This window comes from Vidua chalybeata, chromosome 29 (genome assembly GCF_026979565.1).
Source record: "Vidua chalybeata isolate OUT-0048 chromosome 29, bVidCha1 merged haplotype, whole genome shotgun sequence".
Lineage (NCBI taxonomy): Eukaryota > Metazoa > Chordata > Aves > Passeriformes > Viduidae > Vidua > Vidua chalybeata.
In genome coordinates, this window is record NC_071558.1 from 797,926 (window position 1) to 821,236 (window position 23,311).

Sequence of the window (23,311 nt, forward strand, 5' to 3'; positions counted from 1 at the left end):
CGGGACGGTCCCGACCCCCGTTTGGGGGTTTGGGATCGAGCGATGGGAGTGATGCAGGAGCGCTTGGAAAATTCCCCCTTTTTGGGGTTTCCAGGTGGTTTTCCAGCCTGGAAATCCCACCTGAGCTGGGATTTCAGATGTTGATCTGTGATTTCACACTTTGATCTGGGATTTCAGACATTGATCTGGGATATCACACATTGATCTGGGATTTCAGACATTGATTTGGGATTTCACATGTTGATCTGGGATTTCACACATTTATCTGGGATTTCACACGTTGATCTGGAATTTCAGACATTGATCTGGGATTTCAGACATTGATCTGGGATTTCAGACATTGATTTGGGATTTCATACATTGATCTGGAATTTCAAGCATTGATTTGGGATTTCACACATTGATCTGGGATTTCAGGGATGTCAGGACTGAGGGAAGGGCTGGAGACGTGCCAGGGGGTGGGAATTGGGGTGGATTTTGGGAAAAGGTTCTTCCCACCAGAGTGTGGGAGCGCTGACCAGGCTCCCCAAGGAATGGTCACCATCCCAAGCCCACCAGAGCTCCAGGACAGCGCTCCCAGGGACACGGAGGGATTTTGGGATGTCCTGGGCGGGGCCAGGACTTGGATTTGGTGATCCCTGTCTGCCCCTTCCATCTCAAGGTATTCCACAATCCCAGTGAGACCTTCCCAAGCTTTTTTTATTACAAAAAATCAGGATTTTAGGAAAGGAATTAAAAGGATAAAGGGTGGGAAGTGAAGGAAACGCTTGAGGTTGATGCCAAGATCATTTCTTTTATTGCTTCAGAACACGGGAAGGAAAAAGATCAGGAGGAAGAACAAAGAGGGGAATTCCTCCATGGCACTCCCGGTGCGAGGGGGAACTGCAGATTCTTTCTCCCGGGGAACAATCCCGGGGGCACAAAATCGCTCGGTGACATCCCGTGAGGAACGGCGCTTTCTTGAGGTGAAAAACAGCAGGAACGGGGCAGAACGCGAGGAAAATGAGGATTTACTCTTCCTTTGGAGATTCCACGGGGAAACCGCCACGGGGAGCGGGGTCTCCTTCGGATCCCACCCCGGAGCCCCTCAGCGAGCCCGTAATTTGGGGCAGCAGGAGACGGAGCAGCGCTGGCCGCACACCGGGCAGGTCTGGGTGACGCAGGTGGTGGGACAGGAGTCGGCACACCTGGTGACAACCTGGGCACCCCCGCGGCACTGCGGGGTGGCACAGCAGGGGGCCGCACACAGAGGGGGACAGCTGGGGACGCAGCACGGGGCTGGGCACGTGGTGGGGCAGGTGGTCACTCCCTGGCAGCAGGGGTCTTGGCACGTGGTGGGGCAGGTGGTCACTCCCTGGCAGCAGGGGTCTTGGCAGGTGGTGACACATCTGGTGACACCCTGGCAGCAGGGGTCTTGGCAGGTGGTCACTCCCTGGCAGCAGGGGTCTTGGCATGTGGTGGGGCAGGTGGTCACTCCCTGGCAGCAGGGGTCTTGGCAGGTGGTCACTCCCTGGCAGCAGGGGTCTTGGCATGTGATGGGGCAGGTGGTCACTCCCTGGCAGCAGGGGTCTTGGCAGGTGGTCACTCCCTGGCAGCAGGGGTCTTGGCAGGTGGTCACTCCCTGGCAGCAGGGGTGTTGGCAGGTGGTGACACATCTGGTGACACCCTGGCAGCAGGGGTCTTGGCAGGTGGTGGTGCAGGTGGTCACTCCCTGGCAGCAGGGGTCTTGGCAGGTGGTGACACATCTGGTGACACCCTGGCAGCAGGGGTCTTGGCAGGTGGTGGGGCAGGTGGTCACTCCCTGGCAGCAGGGGTCCACACACCTGGTGGCACATCTGGTGACACAACATGGATCTTGGCACGTGGTGACGCGCCTGGCCACCCCCTGGCAACACTGATCCACACACCTGGTGGCACACGTGGTCACTCCCCGGCAGCAGGGATCCACACATCTGGTGGTGCACTTGGTGACCTCCTGGCAGCAGGGATCGACACACCTGGTGGCACATCTGGTGACACAGCAGGGATCTTGGCACGCGGTGACACATTTGGTGACCTCCTGACAACACGGATCCTGACACCTGGTGGCACATCTGGTCACACAGCAGGGATCTTGGCAGGTGGTGACGCACTTGGTGACCTCCTGGCAGCACGGGTCAACGCATCTGGTGGTGCACTTGGTGACCTCCTTACAACACGGATCCACACACGTGGTGACACACTTGGTGACCTCCTTACAACAAGGATCCACACACGTGGTGACACACTTGGTGACTTCCTTACAACAAGGATCCACACACGTGGTGACACACTTGGTGACCTCCTGACAACATGGATCAACACATCTGGTTCTGCACTTGGCGACCTCCTGGCAGCAGGGATCCACACACCTGGTGACACACTTGGTGACCTCCTGACAACATGGGTCCACACACCTGGGGTCACACCTGGTCACACAGCACGGATCTTGGCACGGGGTGGAGCACTTGGGCACCTTCTTGTAGCACGGATCCACACATCTGGAGCTGCACTTGGTCCCCTTCTTGGAACAGGGATCTCCACATCTGGTGCTGGACTTGGCACCTTTCCTACACCATGGAATCACCCATGGGCTGCTCCACTTGGTCACCTTCTTGCAGCAGGGTTCGTAACACGGCGTGAGGCCCCTGGGGGCTTTCTTGCCACACGGGTCCACACATGTGGTGACACACCTGGTGACCCCCTGACAACATGGGTCCACACACATGGTACACGTGGTCACTTCCTTGCAACACGGGTCTTGGCATGTGGTTGTGCACTTGGTCACCTCCTTACAACAGGGATCCTGGCACGTGGTGACACACCTGGTGACCTCCTTACGACACGGATCCACACACGTGGTGGTGCACGTGGTCACCTCTTTGCAGCAGGGGTCTTGGCACGTGGTGACACACTTGGTGACCTCCTGGCAGCAGGGGTCCACACACGTGGTGGTGCACTTGGTGACCTCCTTACAACAGGGATCCTGGCACATGGTGGTGCACGTGGTCACCTCCTTGCAGCAGGGGTCTTGGCACATGGTGACACACTTGGTCACTTCCTTACAACAGGGATCCTGGCACGTGGTGACACACTTGGTGACCTCCTTACAACAGGGATCCTGGCACATGGTGACACACTTGGTGACCTCCTTACAACAGGGATCCTGGCACGTTGTGGCGCATGTGGTGGTAACCTCCTTGCAGCAGGGGTCTTGGAATGTGGTGACACACTTGGTGACTTCCTTACAACAGGGATCCTGGCACGTGGTGACACACTTGGTGACGTCCTGGCAGCAGGGGTCCACACACATGGTGACACACTTGGTCACTTCTTTGCAACACGGATCTTGGCACGTTGTGGTGCACTTGGACACTTCCTGGCAGCAGGGATCTTGGCATGTGGTGACACACTTGGTGACCTCTCGACAACATGGATCCTGGCACGTGGTGACACACTTGGTGACCTCCTGGCAGCACGGATCCTGGCACGTGGTGACACACTTGGTGACCTCCTGGCAGCACGGATCCTGGCACGTGGTGACACACTTGGTGACCTCCTGGCAGCACGGATCCTGACATGTGGTGACACATTTGGTGACCTCCTGGCAGCACGGATCCTGGCACGTGGTGACACACTTGGTGACCTCCTGGCAGCACGGATCCTGGCACGTGGCTGTGGAGCACTTGGCCACCTCCTGGCAGCAGTCCCGGCTCCTGGTGCTGCTCTCGGTCACCCAGCAGCAGCAGGGCTTCCGGCACGTCGTGGTGTACCCAGGCACGCCCTGGCAGCACGGGGGGCCACGCATGGTGGCCACAAGGCCGCAGTTGGCGCCGCCGGCGGCCTGGGCCGCGGCCAGGCTCCCCAGGCTGACGTAGGTGGTGGTGCCGGGGTAGCAGCAGGGGCTGCCGCGGGGAGGGAGGCTCTGGAAGCTGCCGGTGGTGCCGCAGGGGTCCAGGCTGGATCTCACCGGGAAGCTCCTCACCAGGACGGCAGGAGGGGGGATGCAGATCTGGCTCAGCGGGCAGCCGGTCGTGCGACGCATTTCTGGGGGGAAGGGGGGAGGCTGGAAGCAGGAAAGGGATAAGATTTAAAAGGTGTGAAAACATTCCAGGCTGTTCTATACACGGAATTAAATCATCCTTTTTCCACGGAATCCTGAACTGGGAAAACAGCTGTGACTCCACATGAAAGCGTTTTAGACAGATTTGTAGTTATTTTCAAGCAACTTCCTCTCAAAACAGGAAGCAAAAATTATTTGGGCTCCTTGAAGTTTTCTGGATGGTGGGAAGCCTCCACCTGCCCACACCTCCCTGTGGTTCGGGATGAATCTTTCCCATTCCTTCCCTAATTTTACCCAAAAAGGGACGCTGCCCTCATCCAGAGGACACCAGCGGAGGCTCTGTGTTGGAAAACCTCCCCATGGAGAGGCTCTGCCGCGGCTGCTTTTCCAACAGAATCTGCCTGGCTCTTTCCACCCCGAGTTTTCCTCCCAGGCACGGCCTTCCCTGGCAGCCTGAGAGTCTCCGCTCCTTATCACCCCTCCCACTTCTCCCCTTTGAAGTCCCAGCCTGGCCTTTTGATCTCTCCCAACGCCAACAATTCCCTGGGTGAAACGCGGCAGCAAAGTCGAGGACAGAGAGAGAATTTGGTCCTCCTCGATGGAGAAAGAGCAAAACCCGCAGCAAATAAACCACGGAGAAGACAGAATTAAAATCTGGGGGAGTCCCAACCCCAATATCCTGAAGCAAAAACACTTTTAAGTCTTTTAATTTGCTTCTGCACGGCTCCAAAATGAAAAAAAAAAAAACCCAACCACGAGGTGACTTCCCAGGAAACCGAGCTGGACTTACCCAATTCTCCACCAGCGAGCACCAAATGAAACCAAAAATGGCTTGAGGAGCAGGACAATAGGAATCCTTTTATAGGATTTTGGTGTCCGTGGCTCCGGAAGTGAGACAGCTCAGGGGTATGGAAATCAAATATTTAATAATCCAGACCTGCTCCGCTCCAATCCTTCAATTACTTCGCTCGACGTTATAATTTTTAATGTCGCCGAGGTGGGACATGAGACTCTTTATGACTGCGAGGAATTCCCCATCCACGTATTTCCTACGGACCAGGAAATGCGGATGAGACAGCCTGGAAACAATCCCCCTCGGGATTAAACTCTGGGAAAAAAAAAAAAAAAAGTTGTTTTGGTGCATTTGGGGAATGGAGGTGGGATGGGACTCTGGAAGGGCCTTGGCTCTCTCACAATATTCCTCTGCTGGGAATTTTATTCCTGATAATCTGGTCAGTTTTCCCTCAATCCCTCAATTGGAAGAGCCTCTCCATGAACATTTTGGATGGCTCAAAGAGGCCCCAGGATCATCTCCGAGTCCTTTCCAGGGTGAGCAAATCCTTCAGCATCTCCCAGTCCACCTTTTCATCAAAGTGCCTGGAACATCTGGGTGGCCTTGGTTGGTCTTGAGCTGTGGGACCCAAATCAGCCGCAGCTCCAGATGTGGTCCAGGAATTCCCTGGACACCTCCAGGGGTGGCCACTCCAAACCTCCCTGAGCCCCTTCCAAGGCCTAGCCACCCTTTCCAGGAGGAATTTTCTCAGATTTCCCACCCTGAGCCGCCCCTGGCACAGCTCAAGGCCATTCCCTCTTGTCCTGGCCCTGTTCCCAGGGATCAGATCCCAAATACCTCCCGGCAGATTCCAAATTCCCCCTGGATCCCCCTTTTCTCCAGGCTGAATCCCCCCAGCTCCCTCAGGATTTTCCAGACCCTTCTGCAGCTCCATTCCCATCTCTGGCCCCGCTCCAGCCCCTCCCTGTCCCTCTTTCCATGATTGTCCAGAACTGGACACAGCACTGGACATTCCCCTCCCCAGTGCCCAGCCCAGGGGACAATCCCTGCCCTGGTCCCGCTGGTCATTTTTGCCACAATTCTTTGATTTTGTTTTTAATACAAATTTGATTTGTTTGATTTGTTGGGATTTTGGCCGTTGGCCTCCAGGGAAATCTTCACATTTTGAGGATCTCCGGGATCTCCCAGGACCTCTCCCTCGTGTCCCAGATCCACCAGGTGACACCCAGGGCGATGAGGGATGAACTCTCTCATCTCAGTGGCCTTTGGGCTGATTTTTGCGCCCGTTTTTGGTGCCAGGAGGTCACACCCAGCCCGAGAAGGTAACAAACTTCACGCAGCCATCACAGCTCGGAGCTGCTGCTTTCTCCCCGCGGAAAAGTCGTCCCTGCCTGGAAAAGAAGGAAGAGAGACCCAACCAGTTCCCCCAAGACATCAAAGGCTCTGGAATTCCTCCCGAAGTCACCCGGTGACACAACCAGGGACAGGAGTGACTCGTGCCAGAGGCGAGGCCGTGTTCCACCAGGAGACCAAGAGGGGTTTTGCCTCTTCTCCCTCCAAATTTGGGTGTCCAGTGTGGTGTTTTTTGGTTATTTCCTGGAAATAAATAAATTTGGGATTCATGACCCCTTGAGTTGGGAATTTGCTGCTGACTGCAGGAAAAATTTCCTCCTTTTTTTGCTTTTCTGTTCAAACCCCCCAGAAGGAGCTTTTCTTGCTCAAATCTGTTCTCAGCCGAACATTTCCAATGATTTTTCAATGTTTTTTTTTTTTTTTTTTGGAGGAGGGAAGGGAACAGATTTTATTAATGTTTTTGGGTTTATGGATTTTCCAGCTGGGTGGAATTCAGCAGATTTGGGGTAAAATGAAGGGAAAAGGGTGGTGGTCACTCCTCTGGTCACCTGCGTGCTCGTCCGGCACAAGGATACCGCCAGCGTCACGACAACGGAGACGGGATTTTAGTCAGAACTTCGGGAGCGGATGGAAAATATCACGAGATGAGCAGTGAGCAAAGAGTTTCCAGCAGCTCCGTGGAAAAACAGGACAGAAAAAGGTCAGACGTGGCTAAAAATAAAAGAATCCCCCAAATCCCACATCCCATCCTGTCCCTAATGGACCTCACAAGGTGTTGGGCTGGAGGATGTTGGAGCATCCCAAAAACCTGCCCCGTCACCAGGTGATTATTGGAGAGCCGGCCGGGAATCCACTCATTTCCCAAATTCCTCCCTGGCGTCTGCGGGGCCACGTGAATTCCCAAGCTCCAGGTCTGGCTCCAGCCACGGAAATAGGCGTTTTCCATTAAAAATAATTAGGCAAATCATCCCTGGCGGGGCAGAGGCGGAGCAAGGCCGTGAGCAGCTCCAGGTGCCTGGGGCTCCGCGGCTCCAGAGGCCTGGGAACACACCAGGAACATCCCGGGATAACGCGGTCGCGGCTGCCCTGCTGATCCCGACCCGGGTGAGTCTCCTTGGGATCCTGCAGATCCCAGTGGTCATTTTCCAGAATAGATTCCCTGGAAAGCTGAGAAAGGGGATTTATGGCACTCAATTTTCTCGGGTATAAAGGTTTCAGAGGGTAAAATCATTCCCTCGCGCTGGCTTGGCTGTAATTCCAGAATTCCCAGGGATGTTCTGGAAAATTCCTCTTGTTCCAGCACTGGATTTAGTGGGATTAAACCCCATTCTGCCAGGAGATCCAGGACCCATTCCAAACAACTGGAAAAGGGTAAAACAACTGGAGAAGGGAAAAACAATGGAGAAGGGAAGGGAGCCACTTGAAATTCATAAACTTGAAAATATGAATCAAATCCATTGTTACCCCCCAAAAAAAAGCTGGCAAATTGTTGGAATTGTTTGGCTGAGAGCAGATTTTAATGAGAAAAGCTGATTTGGGGAGTTTGAAGGGAAAAGCGAAAAAATGAGGAATTTCCCCCTGATTTTTCATGGGATTGGGTGTGAAATTGTTCCTTTTTCTTGCAGCTCTCCGTCGCAGGGAGATGAATTCCCAGTGCCCGCCCTGTTCCTGCCTGGAAGAGGCTGCCCAGAGCCATCCCTGTGCTGTGGTGGCTCCGGAACAGAATTCCCAGGCGGATCCCTGCCCATACCAGGAGGTTTGTCCCTCCTGTCCCTGTGACCCCCCCCAGGTCCCCCTCGGGGTCACCTCCCCAGCCCTCCCCGCAGACTCCGGGCCCTGCGCGGATCCCGTGAAAATGCCGAGCTCGGCAGAGGAGCCCTTCACCTTTGAGACCCCCGGGATGTGCGTGATGACGTTCCCGCTGCAGAAATCCATCCTGACCGTGGAGCTGTGTCCCCCTGACACCGCCGGGACCTTCCCACTGCCCCAGGAGGAGCTTGGAGTCACCAAAACCGCCGGGACCTGCCTGGACAATCTGGAAAACCTCTGCCAGGAGCTCCCGGTCGCTGAGCCGTGCACCCTCGAGGTGCTGGATTTGGGCGCGGAGGAGCCCTGCCAGGCCCAGGGCGTGATCCCGGGGGATGCCTGTGCGTCCCAAAGCGGGATTTCCACGGATCTCTGCGCATCCCAATCCCAGGGACCTGGGGACACCGGAGATGCCAAGGACACCAAATCCCAAACGTCCCCACGGAGCCCGTTCCGCCTCAACTCCTGCACTTCCAGCATCGTGGAGCGCTGCCTTTGCCGCTGCCAGAGCTGGTTCCGGGGCAAGAAATAGGATTGGGATCAGTGGGATGAAGGAAGGGGGTCCCTGCCCGGCTCAGGTGAGTCTGAGCTTCCCAGGAGTTACAAAAAGAGAGGAAATTGCTTCATGTGAGATTAAAAACAAAACAAAAAGAGCTGGTTTTTAATCATCTCTTAATTACTGTCTCAGTTTGATTGCCCAACAAAAAGAGCAATAAATAATGGGAAAATGATCCAAGTGGGAATTGCAGCCGGGGTCCTGTTTCGTCACCCGCCACCTTTTCACTTCCCACAGACGAACGAGGAGGTTCAGAGTCCGCCTGAATTCATTTATGGCTTTGCCTTTGCATTTTTAATCCTCTTTCTTAATGGTTTCCCCCATTAAAACTGGGGGAATGTTGAGGAAAGCGAATTTTCCTCGGAAATAAAACTCAGGGAGATCCTTCCCCAGAGATGAGAAATTTTCTTGGGGAATTCTGGGCTGGATCTGAGTTTGGGGACCACCAGCAGCACCCCAGGGCTGGGGCTGCTCCCAGATTTTTTTTTGGGAGCCAGAATCCAGCCTGGAATCCACATTTTCCTGGGATGAGTCCCCATCTCAGAGGCTCTTCCATGCATGGAGACGTCCAGTTAAACCAGCAGCTTCCAGTTTGCCAAAGGCTCAGAACCCCTCAGAACCCCCAGGGGAGGTGGATTTTCCCTGGAGGCTTCATCTGGGAGCTCCAAAATCCAGAACGAATGAAGAAGAAACTCCTGGGAATGTTTGGGAAGTGCCAGAACCTGTCCCAGCTCCCGTCCCGGTGTCACCAGCCAGAAATGGCACTGGAAACCCGGGCAGGCCACTGGGAGAACTGGTCGGGCCGGGATTCCGGTGTCCAGCAGGGCAGAGCCACTCCCTCCTCCCTGCCCCAGCAGCTTCATCCAAGGCCATCCCGGTTTCCATGGAATTAGGAGAGATTCCAGCTTTTTTCTGAACTGCTCTGATACATCTGCTTCCAAATTAAAAAAAAAAATAATCATCAGGATTTAAAAGCAAGAGTGTGGAGTCCTTAATTTTTAGGAAATCCAGGCTAAAGATGGAAGGCATTCCAGCTGGGGAATTGGATGAAAACATCCTGAGGAATTGGATGAAAACATCTTGAAAAATAGATTAAAACATCCCAAGGAATGGGATGAGAATATCCTGAGAAATGAGATTAAAACATCCTGAGGAATTGGGTGAAAACGTCCCAAAAAATGGGATTAAAACACCCCAAGGAATGGGAAAATGAGCAAAAGGGAGCATGGAAAAATCTCGCCCTCCCCAGGAGGATCGGGAAATGGAACAGGAAAATCCAAAATATTCGTGAGTTTGGGGCTCAGAAGGCACGGAAAGGGTTTAATTAATTCCTCCTTAATTATCATTAATGATCGTTGGATTTATTAAAAGTGTCTCAAAGCAAGGGAAGGATCTGGGATGTGAATCCCTGATTTGAATTGTGGGATTATTCAAATCCGGAGACTTCGAGGGGAGCCTTGGAATCCAATTATCCTGGCAGGAATAATCAAAATATCCTCATTAACATGGGAAAAAAAAGCGTGATTAGGGGATTTTCTGACACTTCTTAACGTCAGCAGGGATTAGGGACAGCGGGGAGAGCTCGGGAAAAGGAAGAATTTGATTCCAATTATTTAATCACAGAGATGTGGGGATGGAAATCCCTGCTGAATGGGAAGGTTCAGGAATCTGCTTCGGGACGAGGCAAAAGAGGGAGAAAAGGCTGGAATTTGGGGCGAATTCCCGCGGCTCTCAGCAGGGGAAGAGGGAAGGAAATGGGGAGAAACGGCAAAGGAATGTTGGGAAGGGGATAATGTGGGAAAAAAAAACGGGAAAACATGGATAAAACCAGTAATAATATGCATGAAACCTTCAAAAACATGGATAAAAGGTGCAATAATAAATGAAATAAAAACTAAACGAAACGAAACGAAACTAAACTAAACTAAAATAAAATAAAATAAAATATATAAAAAATATAAAAATATATAAAATCAACCTTCCTGAGCGATTTAGGGGACTCCCAGTTCTCCCAGTGGCTCCCAGCCCGGCAGCGGGAGTAGCGCGAGGAATTCCAGCCCTTTTTCCCTCCGCGTGCCTCAGTTTCCCCGCGTGTCCCCGTCCCAGATCCGTGCGCGGGACATTCCAGGGGATCCCAGTCCCGCTCCTGGAGCCACTTGGTGGCACTGTGGGAGAAGATTTCGCCGCTCGCTGCCGGATCCAGGAGAATTCCAGGATCATTCAGGGAAAGAGCTCCAGGATCGCCGAGTCCAAGCTGTGTCCGATCCCCCCTTGGTCATCCCGAGGAATCTCCAGGAATTTCTCAGACACTTCTAGGGGTGGCCACTCCAACCCTCCCTGAGCCCCTTCCAAGGCCTGGCCGCCCTTTCCAGGAGGGATTTTCCCAAATTTCCCACCCTGAGCCTCCCCTGGCACAGCTCGTGGCCATTCCCTCTTGTCCTGCCCCATTCCCTGGGATCAGATCCCAAATCCCCCCTGGAAGATCCCAAATTCCCCCTGACAGATCCCAAATCCCCCCTGCATCCCCTTTTCTCCAGGCTGAGCCCCCCCCAGCTCCCTCAGGACTCTCCATTCCCTTTTCCAGCTGCTCCAGCCTTGTTCCCACCCCTGGCCCCACTCCAGCCCCCCGGACCAGCCCCAGTTCCCATCCCAACATCCTCATTCCTCTGCCTTTGTTTCCCCTCCCTCCCCACCCCTCTCACCAAACCCGTTCTGAGCTCCAGGCGTGGCTCCGGCACCGCCTGAACCGCAACCCTGGCAGGGTAAAAATAACCAAAATCAGCGAATTAACCAAAATAACCTTTCCTGCCCAATTCCTGCCAAATTCCTGCCCAATTCCTGCCAGAGGTGTCTGTGGGAGGGGCTGGCTGTGAAGGACCGGGAATAAATTCCAGAGAAAATCCTCATTAATGAGAAAAAAGCAAATAAAGATGGAGGAATTGGGTGAGGGGCGTTTCAGGGGTGTCTCCCCTGGAATTCCCAGGCCGGAATCCCAATCCTATAAATCCTATAAAAGATGGATTCCCTGTGTGGTTTGGATGGGATGTCCGGAATTCCCAACCCTCCCCTGGCGCATCCACAGCTGAGATCCCTCAGAACTCACCCCAGAATTCCACCCCTTTGGGCCCGATCCGGGGAATTCTGGCAGCGGAACCCCAAATCCCTGTGGGGTGGGGGTGGTTTCTAGTTTGGGATTTCTGATTCAGAGCTGAGGCCGCCGTGGGATTCGGGGCTGTCTCGGAGGTGACGTCGGAGGTGGCACCGAGGGCTCCGTGTCCTGCGTGTCACTGACCTCAGACGAGGCGTGGGGACCTCGATGGCGCTGATTGGGGACGGGTGACAGATGGGGACGGGGACAAACAGGATGAGGAGTCCTGGTGCCCCAGGCCGGAATGAGCCCCGCTGACCTCATCCCACCGCTCGTCCACATCCCGGCTGGAAGTGTCCCAGGACACCCTGAACCCAGGTGGGACAATTTCCACTGTCCCAGGTGGCTCCAGCCTGGCCTTGGGCGCTCCCAGGGATGGGGAATCCATGGAAGCACCTGGGCCAGGGAAGGGTTGATCCCTAAAATCCCATCTAAAGCAGCCCATGGAATTCTGGAATGGTTTGGGATGGGAAGTGACCTTAAATCCCAAAAAATCCCACTCCAGTTCCATGGGCAGGGACGTTCCCCTATCCCAGATGGTTCCAACCTGGCCTTGGGCACTCCCAGGGGTGGAGAATCCATGGAATAACCTGGGACCCTCACAGGGAACGATTCCTTCCCCAAATCCCGTCCAAATTCCCCCTCTGTCCCCCTGACCCCATTCCCTGTGTCCTGTCCCTGCAGTTCCTGAGGAAAAGTCCCTCTCCAGCTTCCCTGGAGCCCCTGCAGATCCTGGAGGGGCTCTGGGGTCTCCACAGGCTCAACATTCCCAATATTCCCAACATTCCAAACATTCCCAACCTGGATCTGCTTCATGGCCTCCCCTGGACTCACTCCAACAATTCCACGTCCCTTTTATGTTGGGGACACCAGAACTCGGCACAGAATTCCCGGTGGGATCCCACCAGAGCTGAGCAGAGGGGGAGAAGCCCCTTCCTCACCCTCCTGATAAATTCCTTCGGATCCAGCCCAAGGGATGGAACGGATTCTGCTCATGGTGGGTCAGGAAAAGCATTTTTGGGAAAAACGCCGCAGGAAAAGGAGTTCAGCACTGCCAGGACGTGCCTGGAGCCGCGTTGCCTCATCCCAGAAATCACCAAATCCCAGGAAAGCGCTCCCGAGGCCAGGGACCTTTTCCAGGGCGGATTCCCGAGGCTCCCGTGCAGCCCCAGCCCCTGGGGTGGGGATTCCAGACAGTTACAGGCCAGCAAACCCCTCCTCATTTACATAATCACCCCAAAATCCACCCCAAAATTACAGCGTCCCAAGGGTGTCATTATTGCCCAGGCGGGGCCTAATTTGCACCGGGGTAATTTAATCCAGGAAAAAAAAACATAAATAAACCCAAAAATGAACGTTGGGGACAAATCCCTGGGCTGAGTGTCCCCGAGGTTATTAATTAACCAGTGTTAATTAATTGGGCTCCTACACCCAGGGTGAGCCACGGGCGAGGCTGCGGGACAAGTTCCTGCTCCGAGGTGGCCCCCGTGATGTCCCCGTCACCTCGTCCCCCTCCAAACTCCAAATCCAGGCTCTGGAATTTTCCAGATTTCCTCCAAGTGCTGGGAGAGTTCCTGGGGAATAAAGGAAGAGTTAATTAATTTGCCGTTCAAAGATTAAATTTAAAAATAAGGAGATTGTGAGGTAATTACGGCCCGAGGGCAGCCGGAGGAAATTCAGCATTAATCGACCTCTCAGCAGAGGTTTCTGCTTTAATTTTTAATTAAAATCGAGTCAAGTTGAAATTAAAACAGTCCAATTAATATTAGAAGTTTTATCGTGATTTTTCTCAATGAAAAGTCATCAATTGATTACAATTTCCATGTTCAAAAACCAGCTTAAAAATTCATTTAATAATTTAAAAATGGTTGTGGTTGGTTTATTTTTTATATTGGATAATATGGCCAAATGCTCATTAATGAGAAATAAAAATAAGAATAAAACTCTACAAGGGTGTCCCACGAGCCAAAATCAGGAGGATTTGGGGAATCTCACCCAGATTTTAGGGCTGAAATCTTCTTCCCTTTTCCTGATCCAAACCTCAGTGACCTCAGGCCTGAAATTCCGAAGGAAATGCACAAAAACCAGACAAAAATCCCCTCTGGAATTGTGGGACCAGTTGCATGGGTCATAAAGATTTTGATTTTCCCTGATCTGCTCATCCTGAGCTCTGTTGCCATCAACACTTAAATGTTCTTTTTAATTAATTTAATTAATTTAATTAAAATATTAATTCCTATTTTCATGTGGTTTTGCAGGCGTTAAAGACATAAACTCCCACCCATAACACAAATATTTACATTAAAATCCACCCTCCTCCATTTACGCTCTGGAGCCCTTCCAGATTTCCCCAAAAATCCGAAATGCCACTGTAAAAGGATTTTACAGCCAGGATTTTCCAGGATTAGGCGGAACCAACCTGAAGAGCCGCTGCTATTTCGGGGTGAAAATGATAGGGAAGGGTTGATAAAGCCAAATAACCCGTTTGGGACTGGGCTTGGCCCAGGATGAATCAGGACAACGTCCACGAAGGGTGGCTCCTCTCCAACCCCAACGGGGACCCTATAAAAGCAGCCCCGTCCTCCCCTCGCTCCGCACGGCTTCCCAGGAATCCCACTCGCTCCCGCCGGTGACTTGGGTGAGTGGCTCCCTCGGGAATACTCCCTTTGCTGGGAGCATTCCCTTTGTTGGGAATTTTGGTGTTTCTCCGGGATTTGTGGTGGACGGGAGAGTCGTTCCAGGCATTTTTCGGGTGTATCAAGGGGCTTCTCCCTGTTGGAACTGTTGGGTTGGGTTGTCCTTGAGGGAAGGGAACATGGGAGAAGTTCGGGGGCTTCCTTGGGTGTGGGGCCAGCTCCCAGTTGGAGCTGGAGCCCATTGGAGAAGTGGCCCCTTCTCCATGGAAATTCCGGCGTTTCCATGGGGCAGGGAGTGCTCGTGTGCCCGGGCACGTTCCAGAGGCGGGAATCGGGCACGGCGCAGCTCCCCAGGATCAGATCGGGCACGGAGGTTCCCCATAGGAGGCTTGGGGATCCCACAAGGGAGGAAGGAGGGAAGGAGGAGGCTTCAGAGGTTTCCAGACGCAGCTTTTGAGGTCTCTGCCACAGATCTTGTCTTGGGTTGGGTTAAAGCTCCTCTCACAGGGATCATGGGGATGGGTCCTGGAAACACCAGGAGGTCCTGGAATGAGGCCATGGAGATGTTCCAAGGGCTGGGGCGAGGTTGGGAGAGCTGGAGGGGTTCACCTGGAGAGGAGAAGCTCCATGGAGACCTTAGAGACCTCCCTGGACACCTTAGAGACTTCCCTGGACAGCAGAGGGGTTGGATTGGGTGATCTTTAGGGTCCATTCCAAGGAAATATTCCATGGGATAACCCCACGGGGCAGGATCTGGGGGCATCTCTTGAGTCAGCACCGCCGGGTCCCTCCCCGCCACCGCATCCCCGTCACCATTCCTGCTCCAACGTCACCCAAACACGTCAGTGGCGAAGCCGGAGGCCACTCCCCATCCCACTAAAACCCCGGAATGTGTTCCCAGTGGGGAACGCGGAGCCAGGAATTCTCCTCCCTCTTCCCAAGGGGATCCCCCAGCCCTTGGTCTGCTCCCGTCCCTTGCAGGCTCGCTCGGATCTGCAGGATGTCCCCGTTCTTGGACAGCATCGCCACCATCGTCGGCGTCTTCCAGCAGCACGCCCGGGGAGATGGGGACGGCTCCGCGCTCAGCCGCAGGAGGATGAGGGAGCTCATCCAGAGGGAATTCACAGATTCCCTGGTGGTGAGCGCTGCGGGGAACAGCTGGGATTTGGGAACAGCAAAATCCTCCCTGGAAAGGGAACAGGGAGGGTTCCACCAAAGGTTGGGTTCCTTTGTGCCAGGGAAGGGAATGGAGAACCCTGAGGGAACTGGGGAGGGGGGCTCAGCCTGGAGAAAAGGGGGATCCAGGGGGAATTTCAGGGAATGAATTCCCACAGCTGGTGCTGAGCCCTGAAATTGAAATTATCAGAGACGGAAGGATAATTCCTGCGACTCTTCCCGTTTTTGCATTTCTCCCTCAAGGAGCAGGAAGACAAAAATCCCCTTTTTCCTCCCCTCGTGTTTTTTCCCTGCAGAAGCCACACGACCCTCAGACCATCGAGAAGATCCTGCAGTTTCTGGAGTGGGATGGGGACGGGGACATTGATTTTAACGAGTTCCTCCTCCTGGTGTTCCGGGTAGCCAAGTGCTGCTTCTGGTTCCAGCCAAGGGCCCCGTTCCTGGTGCAGAGGACAAAGCTCCCGACCGGCGGAAAATCCCTCCGGGAGCCGGAATTCAGGAGCAGAGGGAGCCGCCGGCAGCTCCAGGAGGAGGAGGAGGAGGAGGAGGAACGAGAAACCTGGGAGAGGAATCATGAAGTTGAGCTGCAAGGAGACCTCAGGGTCAGGGAGGTGGAAATCTCGGAGGAAACGAGGAGGGATCAGCAGGAACGTTGCAGGCGGAGCGGGAAGGATGCAGAACCACGCGTGGAGCTGATCCCTCAGGAATACTGGGAACGGAGCCAGGAGCTGTGTGAGCGGCGGGAGAGCTGGAGAAGGCAGCAGCCCCCGGAGCCGGACAGACGAGAGGGAGAGAGGAGAGACTGGGAGGGGCTCCAGGAGGAAGAACCAGCAGACGTGAGGACGGGCAGGCAACGCCGAGAACCCCAACCACGGCCGGACCGGTGGAGCTGCCAGGAGCCAGGGCGTGATGAAAGAACCCAGCGGCCACGAGGAGGAGATGGGGAAGGTGACAATTGGCCACGGGAACCCGAATTCCTCCGGGAAGAGAGGAGCCGCCACCGCTGGCGTGAGCTAGAACAAAGAGAGCTGGAAGGGAGAAGCTGCCGGGCTGCTGAGCTGGAATGTCCGGAGTCCAGGCGGCCACATCAGTCATACCTGGAGGAACCGTTAGAGATCGACCTCGGGGAACATGGGAGAACAGAGCCAGAGGAACGCAGCCACAGACAGAGAACAAAGCAGGAACGGGAGCTGGAATCTGTGGAAAGGGAAAGGGAGATCCAGGAGGAGCAGGAGAGGGAAGAAAGAGATGATCCCAGAAGAAAAGGGAGAATGAGAGAGAGGAGGGTCGATCGGGAACAGGAGCTGGAGGTGGAGGTGTCGGAGCAACGGACATGGGAAAGGGAGGAAGAAGTGGCCAGAGTCAGGCGGGGAGAGACACGGGAGAGACGAGAGCGTGAAATTCGTGAGGCTGAAGCTGATGGAAGGAGACAGAGAGAATCAGTGAGGTACGAGAGGGAGAGAGAGATCTCAGTGGCAGCTGCAGAAGCTGACATCAAAGTGCGCCGTGAGATCCGGCAACGAGGTGAGGAACTGAGAAGGAGAGAACGTCCCTGTGATGGTGAAGAAGACAGAAGAATTTACCCCAGAAGAGACAGGGAAGAGCCGCTGAGGGAGAGGAGAATTGATCGGGAACAGGAGCTGGAGGTGGAGCGCAGGACACGGGAAAGGGAGGAAGAAGAGGCCGCCATTAACCTGAGAGAGACACGAGAGCGGGAAATTCATGAATTTGATGATGGAAGGAGACAGAGAGAATCAGTGAGGTACGAGAGGGAGAGAGAGATCTCAGTGGCAGCAGCAGAAGCCGACGTCAAAGTGCGCCATGAGATCCGGGAACGGGAGCCACGAGAGGAGCTGAGAAGGAGAGAATATCCCTGCAAGCCTGAGGACAAAGAGAGGAGAATTTCCCGGGTCAGAGAAAGGGAAGAAGCCGTGAGGGAGAGGAGAATTGATCAGGAACGGGAGCTGGAGGTGGAGGTGTCTGAGCGCCGGACAAGGGACAGGGAGGAAGAAGTGGCCAGAGTCGGCCAGAGAGAGACACGGGAGAGACGAGAGCATGAAATTCGTGAACTTGATGATGGAAGGAGACAGAGAGAATCAGTGAGGTACGAGAGGGAGAGAGAGATCTCAGTGGCAGCTGCAGAAGCCGATGTCAAAGTGCACCGTGAGATCCGGCAACGAAGTGAGGAGCTGAGAAGGAGAGAACGTCCCTGTGATGGTGAAGAAGACAGAAGAATTTGCCCCAGAAGAGACAGGGAAGAGCCCCTGAGGGAGAGGAGAATTGATCGGGAACAGGAGCTGGAGCTGGAGGTATCTGAGCGCTGCACGCGGGAAAGGGAGGAAGAAGAGGCCGCCATTAACCGGAGAGAGACACGGGAGAGACGAGAGCAGGAAATTCGTGAACTTGATGATGGAAGGAGACAGAGAGAATCAGTGAGGTACGAGAGGGAGAGAGAGATCTCAGTGGCAGCAGCAGAAGTCGACGTCAAAGTGCGCCGTGAGATCCAGGAACGGGAACCACGAGAGGAGCTGAGAAGGAGAGAACGTCCCTGTGAGCCTGAGGAGGAAGCAGAACCAGAGAGGAGAATTTCCCGGGTCAGAGAAAGGGAAGAGGCCGTGAGGGGGGAGAGGAGAATAAATCGGGAACGTGAACTGGAGGTGTCTGAGCGCCGGACACGGGAAAGGGAGGAAGAAGTGGCCAGAGTCGGCCAGAGAGAGACACGTGAAATTCGTGAGGCTGAAGATGATGGAAGGAGACAGAGAGAATCAGTGAGGTTTGAAAGGGAGAGAGAGATCTCAGTGGCAGCTGCAGAAGCCGACGTCAAAGGGCGCCGTGAGATCCGGCAACGAGGTGAGGAGCTGAGAAGGAGAGAACGTCCCTGTGATGGTGAAGAAGACAGAAGAATTTGCCCCAGAAGAGACAGGGAAGAGCCCCTGAGGGAGAGGAGAATTGATCGGGAACAGGAGCTGGAGGTGGAGCGCAGGACACGGGAAAGGGAGGAAGAAGAGGCTGCCATTAACCTGAGAGAGACACGAGAGCGGGAAATTCATGAATTTGATGATGGAAGGAGACAGAGAGAATCAGTGAGGTACGAGAGGGAGAGAGAGATCTCAGTGGCAGCAGCAGAAGCCGACGTCAAAGTGCGCCGTGAGATCCGGGAACGGGAGCCACGAGAGGAGCTGAGAAGGAGAGAACGTCCCCGTGAGGGTGAAGAAGTCAGAAGAATTTGCCCCAGAAGGGACAGGGAAGAGCCCCTGAGGGAGAGGAGAATCAATCGGGAACAGGAACTGGAGGTGGAGGTGTCTGAGCGCCGCACGCGGGAAAGGGAAGAAGAAGTGGCCAGAGTCGGCCAGAGAGAGACACGTGAAATTCGTGAGGCTGAAGATGATGGAAGGAGACAGAGAGAATCAGTGAGGTTTGAAAGGGAGAGAGAGATCTCAGTGGCAGCTGCAGAAGCCGACGTCAAAGTGCGCCGTGAGATCCAGGAACAAGGTGAGGAGCTGAGAAGGAGAGAACGTCCCCGTGAGGGTGAAGAAGTCAGAAGAATTTGCCCCAGAAGGGACAGGGAAGAGCCCCTGAGGGAGAGGAGAATTGATCGGGAACGGGAGCTGGAGGCCTCTGAGCGCCGCACGTGGGAAAGGGAGGAAGAAGAGACCGCCATTAACCGGAGAGAGACACGGGAGAGACGAGAGCGTGAAATTCGTGAACTTGATGATGGAAGGAGACAGAGAGAATCAGTGAGGTTTGAAAGGGAGAGAGAGATCTCAGTGGCAGCAGCAGAAGCCGACGTCAAAGTGCGCCGTGAGATCCGGCAACGAGGTGAGGAGCTGAGAAGGAGAGAACGTCCCCGTGAGGGTGAAGAAGACAGAAGAATTTGCCCCAGAAGAGACAGGGAAGAGCCCCTGAGGGAGAGGAGAATTGATCGGGAACAGGAGCTGGAGCTGGAGGTGTCTGAGCGCCGCACGCGGGAAAGGGAGGAAGAAGAGGCCGCCATTAACCGGAGAGAGACACGGGAGAGACAAGAGCAGGAAATTCGTGAACTTGATGATGGAAGGAGACAGAGAGAATCAGTGAGGTACGAGAGGGAGAGAGAGATCTCAGTGGCAGCAGCAGAAGCCGACGTCAAAGTGCGCCATGAGATCCGGGAACGGGAGCCACGAGAGGAGCTGAGAAGGAGAGAATGTCCCTGTGAGCCTGAGGAGGAAGCAGAACCAGAGAGGAGAATTTCCCGAGTCAGAGAAAGGGAAGAGGCCGTGAGGGAGAGGAGAATCAATCGGGAACGCAAACTGGAGGTGTCTGAGCGCAGGACACGGGAAAGGGAGGAAGAAGTGGCCACAAGAAACCTGAGAGCAACACAGGAGAGACGAGAGCGTGAACTTCGTGAACTTGATGATGGAAGGAGACAGAGAGAATCAGTGAGGTACGAGAGGGAGAGAGAGATCTCAGTGGCAGCTGCAGAAGCCGACGTCAAAGTGCGCCGTGAGATCCAGGAACAAGGTGAGGAGCTGAGAAGGAGAGAACGTCCCCATGAGGGTGAAGAAGTCAGAAGAATTTGCCCCAGAAGGGACAGGGAAGAGCCCCTGAGGGAGAGGAGAATTGATTTGGAACGGGAGCTGGAGGCCTCTGAGCGCCGCACGTGGGAAAGGGAGGAAGAAGAGGCCGCCATTAACCGGAGAGAGACACGGGAGAGACGAGAGCGTGAAATTCATGAACTTGATGATGGAAGGAGACAGAGAGAATCAGTGAGGTTTGAAAGGGAGAGAGAGATCTCAGTGGCAGCAGCAGAAGCCGACGTCAAAGTGCACCGTGAGATCCAGGATCGGGAACCACGAGAGGAGCTGAGAAGGAGAGAATGTCCCTGTGAGCCTGAGGAGGAAGCAGAACCAGAGAGGAGAATTTCCCGGGTCAGAGAAAGGGAAGAGGCCATGAGGGAGAGGAGAATCAATCGGGAACGCGAACTGGAGGTGTCTGAGCGCAGGACACGGGAAAGGGAGGAAGAAGTGGCCACAAGAAACCTGAGAGCAACACAGGAGAGACGAGAGCGTGAAATTCATGAACTTGATGATGGAAGGAGACAGAGAGAATCAGTGAGGTACGAGAGGGAGAGAGAGATCTCAGTGGCAGCTGCAGAAGCCGACATCGAAGTGCGCCGTGAGATCCGGCAACGAGGTGAGGAGCTGAGAAGGAGAGATCGTCCCCGTGAGCGTGAGGAAGAAGCAGAGCAAGAGAGGAGAATTTCCCAAGGCAGGGAGAGGGAAGAAGCCCTGATGGAGAGGAGAATCGATCAGGAACGGGAGCTGGAGCTGGAGGCCTCTGAGCGCCGGACACGGGACAGGGAGGCAGAAGTGACCATCACTGACCAGCGGGAGGCACGTGAGGAGATCAGGCTGGAGGTCCTGGAGGAAGAAGAGGAGGAGGAGCTGGAGCAGGGCCGGTGCCGTTACCAGACCCTGGACGTGGACACCGGTGATCTCTGCCCCCTGGGACAGGAGGCGCCCGTCAGTGACCTCAGGATCCGGTACCTCCCCGCCGACCCCGATGTCCGGCCCGAGGTCCGGCTGCTCCCCGAGCCCGTGGAGCCTCAGACCGTTGCCTACTTGGTGCACGTGATCCAGAACCTGGAGGACCCCAAGGCCGCCACCTACGAGATCGTGTGCCACGAGCCCGGCCAGCGGGGCCGGCCCGTGCGCGTCCGGACCTGCTCCGTGTCCCCGCGGCCCCCGAGTGACCGCGGGGGCCACCACGAGGCGCTGCCATCCGAATGCCAGGAAAACCCTGAGGGTCTGGATGAGCCCCGGGAAAAATCTGGAAAAGAGGTGAAGGGTGGAGCCCTCCGGGATTCCACTGAGCCGGAGGCTGTGAAAGGTGAGCGGGTGAAATCCAAGGAGATCCAGAGGCGCCCCGAGATCCCTGAGGTGGAGCAGGGTCAGCCGCAGGGTGAGGCGCCCCAGAAAGTCCCACGGGAGCCCGGATCCGGCTGCCAGCGGAGAGAGCGTGAGGACAGCGAGGCCAAGAGCTGCATCCCCCCGGAATGTCGGGATCCGGAGCGGAGAGACCCCGGAGAGACCCGCAGAGAGGGAACCCAGGAGGGTGAGGAGGCTCCTGAGGAGGAACCCAGCAAAAGGAGCCCCCGGGAATCCAACAATTCCCAGGTTTCTCGGGAAGGTGGCACCAAGCAGGGCCAGGAGGCCCCGCAGGAGGCCCCGAGCCGCCCCAGGGATGAATCCAAGACATCCTGAGGAGAATCCGCCTCTCCCTGGAGCCTCTCCAGGTCCTTTTGAGGGTCACTTCTGCCCCCATTGCCAGCTCGGGATGTGGTGGCCCAGCAGTGATGGACTCAACAGGATCCCAGGGTGTCCAGTGGGCTTTGGGGGCTTTTCCCTGGAATGAATCCTCAGCAGGAAGCGAGATCCCCCAGATCCAGAGTTTCTGCCTCCTTGCCGGGTGTGTCCCTCGATATTTAATCACTTTTTCTGCTCTAATTGGAGTCCTTGGGTCCCTCTGTCCTCTTTTGCACCCTGGGGTGTCACTTCAGGTCTCCCCAGCCCCAGGGCTGGGGCTGCTCTCGGCTTCTGCCGTGAAACTCCAAAAAATTCCTGATTTTGGGGCCTGGAAATCCTCGAGGCTGGGGAAAAAAAAAAAATCACCTTTTTAGCCTCAATTCCAGTAGAATTCCAGCTCCAGGCCCGGGGGTTTGGAGTTCACAGGGTGCTGGTGGTGGGTGGGGGATTCTCCTTCTTCTCCTTTTCCTTTTCCTTCCTTTTTGTTGCATGGAAAATTGGAATAAATGGCTGATTCCTGCAGTGGCTCTGAGCGTCACCTTCCAGAGGGCTGGGAGAGGGCCCAGTGGGGATCAGGCATTCCCAGTTTGGGTCAGGCATTCCCAGTTCGGGTCAGGCATTCCCAGTTGGGATCAGACATTCCCAGTTGGGATCAGGCATTCCCAGTTCAGGTCAGGCATTCCCAGTTCGGGTCAGGCATTCCCAGTTCAGATCAGACATTCCCAGTTGGGATCAGGCATTCCCAGTTCATGTCACACATTCCCAGTTCAGCCCCCAAACTCCTCCTAACCCCAAATCCCACCCAATCCCAATCCCAATCCCGATCCCCATCCCCATCCCCATTCCCATTCCCACTCCCAGGTCCCGCTCCTGGCCGGAGCCAGGGGCTCTCCCAAGGCTCCGTCCCCGCGCTGTCCCCGAGTGACGGGGACAGGGACAGGGACAGGGATGGGACAGGGATGGGGACAGGAACAGGAATAGGAACAGGAACAAGAACAGGAACAGGAACAGGGAGAGGGAGAGGGATGGGGACAGGGCAAGGTCAGGGACAGGGACAGGGACAGCACTTGGTGACAGTGACAGGGCCAGGGGCAGTGACACAGCTCAGTGACAATGCCAGAAACAGGAACAGTGACACTGGCAGGGCTCGGTAACAATGCCAGGGGCAGTGACACAGCTCGGTAACAATGCCAGGGGCAGTGACAATGCCAGGACACTGGCAGGCTCGGTGACAATGCCAGGGGCAGTGACAATGCCAGGACACTGGCAGGCTCGGTGACAATGCCAGGGGCAGTGACAATGCCAGGACACTGGCAGGGCTCGGTGGCAGTGCCAGGGGCAGTGACTCAGCTCGGTGACAATGCCAGGGGCAGTGACACAGCTGCCAGCTCTTGGTGGCAATGCCAGGGGCAGTGCCAGCCATGCGGCCACACAGATGGCGGTGTCTCCATCCCGCAGCCTCCAGGAACGGGAACGTCCCA

General features: G+C 55.1%; 2 protein-coding genes across 2 annotated transcripts; one reads left to right on the forward strand and one right to left on the reverse strand.

Moving 5' to 3' along the window:
* Window positions 1–814: 814 nt before the first annotated feature.
* LOC128801090 (keratin-associated protein 16-1-like) lies at window positions 815–4,063 on the reverse strand. Its single transcript, XM_053966728.1, has 4 exons — window positions 2,762–4,063; window positions 2,037–2,539; window positions 1,920–1,997; window positions 815–1,835 (listed from the first exon to the last, which is right to left on the reverse strand). The coding sequence occupies exons 1-4, from the start codon at window positions 4,061–4,063 to the stop codon at window positions 1,088–1,090; spliced, it is 2,631 nt and encodes an 876-aa protein (XP_053822703.1). The 3' UTR covers window positions 815–1,087.
* An 11,310-nt stretch (window positions 4,064–15,373) lies between these two features.
* On the forward strand, window positions 15,374–21,788 carry TCHH (trichohyalin). Its single transcript, XM_053966729.1, has 4 exons — window positions 15,374–15,511; window positions 15,846–16,748; window positions 16,851–19,877; window positions 20,034–21,788. Exons 1-4 carry the CDS (start codon window positions 15,374–15,376, stop codon window positions 21,786–21,788), a joined length of 5,823 nt encoding a protein of 1,940 aa, XP_053822704.1.
* Window positions 21,789–23,311: the final 1,523 nt, after the last annotated feature.

Coding starts and splice junctions, on each gene's coding strand:
- TCHH (XM_053966729.1), top strand. CDS start 15,374: ATGTCCCCGTTCTTGGACAGCATCGCCACCATCGTCGGCGTCTTCCAG. Junction 15,512..15,845: donor AATTCACAGATTCCCTGGTG/GTGAGCGCTGCG, acceptor TTTTCCCTGCAG/AAGCCACACGACCCTCAGAC. Junction 19,878..20,033: donor CACGGGAAAGGGAGGAAGAA/GTGGCCACAAGA, acceptor GTGCGCCGTGAG/ATCCAGGAACAAGGTGAGGA.
- LOC128801090 (XM_053966728.1), bottom strand. CDS start 4,063: ATGCGTCGCACGACCGGCTGCCCGCTGAGCCAGATCTGCATCCCCCCT. Junction 1,998..2,036: donor GTCACCAAATGTGTCACCGC/GTGCCAAGATCC, acceptor ATGTGCCACCAG/GTGTGTCGATCCCTGCTGCC. Junction 1,836..1,919: donor TGCTGCCGGGGAGTGACCAC/GTGTGCCACCAG, acceptor TTGTGTCACCAG/ATGTGCCACCAGGTGTGTGG.